This window comes from Orcinus orca, chromosome X (assembly GCF_937001465.1).
Source record: "Orcinus orca chromosome X, mOrcOrc1.1, whole genome shotgun sequence".
In the NCBI taxonomy this organism is placed as follows: domain Eukaryota; kingdom Metazoa; phylum Chordata; class Mammalia; order Artiodactyla; family Delphinidae; genus Orcinus; species Orcinus orca.
This window is the reverse complement of record NC_064580.1, coordinates 19,938,288-19,943,881: the sequence shown is the minus strand read 5'-3', so window position 1 is coordinate 19,943,881 and position 5,594 is coordinate 19,938,288. Positions and strand designations below refer to the sequence as shown.

The 5,594-nt window shown below is 40.1% G+C and overlaps 1 protein-coding gene across 1 annotated transcript; it reads right to left on the bottom strand.

Annotated features, from left to right (window-relative positions):
• Positions 1 to 269: 269 nt before the first annotated feature.
• On the bottom strand, positions 270 to 2,161 carry DDX53 (DEAD-box helicase 53). The gene is given in 2 exon segments (XM_004286939.2): positions 270 to 355; positions 358 to 2,161. Coding segments are annotated over 2 exon segments (1,890 nt in total).
• Positions 2,162 to 5,594: the final 3,433 nt, after the last annotated feature.

The window sequence follows — 5,594 nt, the reverse complement described above, 5'->3', positions numbered from 1 at the left end:
CAAGTCTTTTAGAGAAGACACAGCTGGACATGGCAGGCTCTAAAAGAAAGTAGAGTTTAACAAGCACAAAACACTCTCTCATTTTCAAAACACTTTTGATTTTATTAAGGAACATGCATTGAAAGCTTGGTGGTATTATTTAAGAATTTGGCTAAATGTTTTCTAACTGCCAGTAGGTTTCCAGTACTTCCTTATGTAACATGAATACTGCATAACTTGAACATATCTTGAATCTTCTAGCAGCCTGGTACAACTTTTCAATGTAGACATCAGTAAAACTTTCTGGATTTTTCTTAAGATTTTCTTGATTTATTTTTTGGGTCCCTTTGTTGTCTAGGTAATTTGTATCACTCAGCATCGATACAAGATCTTCTGGGACTCTCTGATGTGCTCTTTGCAGAACTTTAATCAATTTACCGGCAATCTTCCAATCACCTTGAGTCATAAGGGTAACTGTAACTGATACGCCCATCTCTCCTGCTCTTCCAGTATGCCCTACTCTGTGTACATATTCTTCAGTATTCCATGGAGAATTGTAACTATACATGTGTGTGACATCACTAATATCAAGGCCTTAGGATGCTAAATCAGTAGCAATCAGTATTTTCACTTTTCCACTCTTCAAGTCCTCTAATGCTGGCTCACGGTCACTCTGTTCTCTGTCACTGTGCAGGGATTGAACAGTTATGCCTTGGTTACTTAAATCTCTTGATAAGTCATCAGCAACAAGTTTTCTGCTGACAGATACGATGACTTTGTCTTTGGGTGACAGGCTCTGTAGGAATTCTCAGATAAGAGATCGTTTTTCTTCTTCTGTGGTAACAATTATATTTTGCTTCACTGTGTATACATTAACTAGATCCAGAGTACCAGTATAAATAATCATAGGCTCTTTCAAATAAGATTGTGCAAGTGGACAAATGGTATCTGGCCAAGTTGCCCTTGTCATAACAGTCTGCCGGTCTGGGCGCACAGCTAATAAAATCTTCATTATTTGATGTTCAGACTCCAGATCCAGCATTTTTTCTGCCTCATCTAAGACTAAGTAGGTTATGCTTCTTAGGTTGACAAAGTTATTCATTTGCAGATCACTGAGTCTTCCAGGAGTTGCAATGATGATGTCTACGCCTTTAGTAACATCTTGTATTTGTCCTTTTCTGTTTCCACCGCCATATATACAAACACTTTTAAGACCTTTGTATGAATACTTAGAACATTCAGCTTCCACCTGAAGAGCTAATTCTCTAGTGGGTGTAAGGACTAGCATGCTGGGTCCATTCCTTTGTTCTCTAGGTATTGGTGGAGAATGGAGATGAATAAACCCATGCGTTAAATAGGACAGTGTTTTGCCCGTTCCAGTTTGGGCAATTCCTATAAGATCTATTCCTTGTAGAATAATAGGCCATGCCTGTGACTGAATTGGCATTGGGTTTCAAAAACCAGCTTTTTCAGTGCTTTTCATAAGTTCAGGATAATGTTGGAAAGCATCTTCAAATTTGCAAATCAGATTGGGGATGGGACGATTTTCACCATCTTTCAAGTCATCACACATTATGTTGAAATTTTCCTTTCTCCAAGTGTCTACTTGCACTTGAGACAATGACCTTGTTGCTTTGGATTCTATGTAAAAGTTTTTCTTAATTGGTGATAAATCTGCCCATTTTCTTTTTTCCCACTGTACAACTTCGGCCTTTACTTGATCCTAGTCTGTCAGTGGCTGAGCTCCTCTAGCAGTGTTATCTCTGCTTGAGCCTCTTCCAACAGAGGGTTGGGATGTGGCATTATCAACACTGGATTCTGAACTGTAGTGTCTTTCTTGTTTCTTAACAAGAGTTTCTGTAGCTGCTTTGGCCTTGGCTTTCATGTCTTTGCTGCCAAAAATGTTTACCTCTGCTTCAGAATCACCTTTTATGATCTGTATTTTGGTGCGTGTCATATCCTGAATGTCTTTTATTTTTGATCCACCATGACCAATCACCACACCAACCATACTGTTCCTTGTTTGAAAGCAGAGCGGTTGTTCTTGGGAGCCGAAAGCCCTAGGCTCCAGGTGGCTGGAGGTGCTGCTGCAGCCCCTGCCTCTGCCACCCATCCCATCCTGGCCGGCCCTGAGAGCTCTCCAATTCAGCTCCGCCCTCTTCCGCTCTGGGGCCCACGCCATTTCAGGATAATGGTAAAGTTGGTGCTGGTCTCTCGCCTACCTAGGGTTGGGAAAAGATGTGGCCTTGAACCTCTTTCTTATCAGGTCAGGCTGGTTAACTACCAGGCAGGCCGCCACGGGTAGGTAGCTAGCTATGCAGCAGGCACCTAAGGAATTAGTCTATGATGTAGTGTCAGGGAGGGGCTTTGGCTGGGCTGACCAGTCACAGGGCTGGGACTACTGTGAGGTGAGCAGGCACCTCTGACACAAAAGTTAAAGTGACACATACTCTCAGGGGCTGACCCTACGGGCACTTACAGGATCCGGAGAGTGTTTGCCCAACTTTTGTGTCCTGGTGCCTCAGTGGCTGGCCTCATGCTGGTTTTGGCTCAGTGTGGGAGCCAACCTGAAGCACACCTTGAACTGAACCACATAGTCTTTTTTTTTTTTAATATGCCAGTTATTTCCATAGGGGGAAAAATAGTGAATTTTAAAAAATCAACTTACTTGTTTATATATTTGTATGTTTATTTATTTCGGTGAATTTCTTTTTGAGTAACAACTATACTGGGTCTAGATAAAATCATCAATTCCCTGTCCTCTTAAATTATACCATCAGAAATCTCTTAGGTGCATGCTTAGGGATGGCATTTTTGCCTCTGATTCTTCAGCTAAACTCCAACATTTGTTCAGGCGATTTCTGGTTATTATTTCAGGGATGCTGGTTAGAAGAGAGGTAGAGTGGGGTCGACGTTAACTCTGGAGGTGTTTTCAACAATTTGCCACTTTTCTCAGTGCCTCCTAAATTTTATCCCTTCCCTGTGGTTTCATAGATTCAGACATCCTAGCACTGGAAGGCTATGTAAAAGTAATTTGTTAGGTGCAGTGTAGAAGACACCCTGGCAGCAATCTGGGCAGGTGGACATCCAGCTTCTATTTATAGGGTTCCAGAGGTTGATTTTTTGTTTTTTTCTTTGTTTAAATAAAAGTACACTAAATATTTATCCTTATATATTCATCCTGTTAAGTTTGGTCAATTGATGCAGCATATTAAATATAATTTTAATGCTGATTCTCTCATCCATTATATTACCCTCTAGTTTCAAGTCTTCTGCCAATTAAATGTTCATGGTATCTTCTCTCTTCAGCCAAAGTTGCCGATTAAAATTTGAACACGGTTGGATATCAGGTGTAAAAGTCTGTGACACATTGGGAAAAGCCTTCTCTATGTCAGTTTTTATCCTGCAAAATGCTTTTGGAAGGAACAAAAAGGTTGCTGGCCAAGTATGTCTTGGAAATACAGCACCCTGCATCTTCTGAGAGTCACAATATGCATTGGGTATCTTAGAAGCTCTGATGATTACAGGAACTCAGTTGGGCATTGTTTAACCCAACTCAGTTGGGCATTGTTTTGTTTTGTTTTTAATTTTTATTGGAGTATAGTTGACTTACAGTGTTGTGTTAGTTCCAGGTGTAAAGCAGTTGGGCATTGTTTAACCCAAAGTTTTCAAAGGAATTTGCCAATGGAACCTCTTCTCAGTGTTTTCATTAAACTTTTTACATGGAATAATTTTAGCTTTATAGAAAAGTTACACAGATAGTACAAGGGCTTCCCGTATACTCCTCAACCAGTTTCCTGGTTGTTTCCTCTAATCTTATCTCAAAGTACCATGGTACCCATTACACGTAAGAAGTCAACATTGGTCTGTTAATATTAACTAAACTCCATCAGTATATTTTCTGTTCCAGGATCCAGTCCAGGACACCATTTAGCTGTTATGTATGATTTGTGACAGTCTCTGTCTTTCCTTATTTTTCATAACCTTGCCAATTTTGAGGAATAATGGTCAGGTATTTTGTAGAATGTCCTTCAGATTGGGTATGCCTGATATAATTTCTCATGATTAGACTTGGGTTATGGATTTTTGGAAAAAATATCACAGAAATGAGGTTCCCTTCTTATCAGTCGTATGGGGTGAGGGGAAGGGTGCCTGATGGAACATGACCTGTCACTGGTAATGTTAACCTTGGTCACTTGGTCAAGTGGTGTTACCCAGGTTTTCCCCACTGTAAAATTATTATTTCTCCCTTTCTGTACTCTCTTCTTTGGAAGCGAGTCACCAGGTCCAGCTGCCCCTCAAAGGCCCACCTCCTGTTTAGTTGCAATTGTTGTTACATTTTGTACAACTAGTAATCTTTTTTGTAGTACCATTTATAAGTACCTGTAGAAATGGTCTACTTGGATTTTATATACATACACACACACACACATACAGCCATTATTATGTTCTGCAGATGCTATATATTATGGCAGAAGCTGTCATCATCATTGCACATATTGGTGCATTTACCTTGTACACAGAACCATACTCAATACTGTAAAGTCTAAAGACGTGGCAGCAGTATGGCTCAGTGGCCCAGAACACTGGAGCCTAAATAACTGAGTTTGACTCTAAATTCTACCACTTACTAGGTGTGAATCCTCGAGCAAGTCCAAACTTCTTATTCCTTGGTTCTGCTATCAGTAGAATGACATACCATTACCTATGTCATACACACAGAGACATACACATAGTTACACTACCTCGTTCAGAATAGGAACTCTCCAAATCTTAATTACTCATATCACAGAAACAGTAGCTGTATAGAGACAATTATAGAGGTTCCCGAATGCCTGTTCAAGAATTTCCCTGATAGTTTCCTCTGGTCCATATCAAAATGAAAAAAATAAGGCAATACATTTTTTCATAGGTCTAAATTTATTCGATTTAAACTTTTTTTTAAGATTGTACCTTTCTATTTTTCTATTTTTTCTTTTAGAAAGGAAATGAGGATCACAAATGATTTTTAAGGGTCTTTACTAGGGCAAAAAGTATTAAATGAATGCCAGTAGCTAGATATGGTTTTCAAAAGTTATTGGTATGTGAAACCCCCCAAATTAGAAGCACTCGTCTAGCACATTAGCAAATAGACACAATTCAGGATGTTATCTGGTACTGATCATGATGGCAAGCAAGAAGGGCTGGGAGGCTAGAGAGTTGAGACAAAGTCCTATAAGGGCTGGAGGTCTGATCTGCCACTAGGAGCCATGGAATTAAAGATCGAAAGATGTTGAAGTTTCAGGGGAAGAAACCAATGCGGCCTTGGGGAAGAGATGAGGGCAGCCTGAAGGACTAGGACAGAAAGCTCAGGTTAAAGAGAAAGGGGAAGTGGATAAAGATATTTTGGGTCAGGGGAAGGGAGAAGGAAACTTTCCGGGACCATAAACACAGTCAAATGAGTTTCAAATTAATATGGTAAAAACAAAAAAAAAGAAGTCGGGGAGTGAACGAGTCATAGGACACTGTCAGTATTAATTAGGGAAGCAGGTCCATATGGAGAAAGCAGGATGCAGTGAAGTAAAGGGTGGGGCTGTGTTTGTGGTATTTTAAGTACATTGGACTGAGAGATTTGA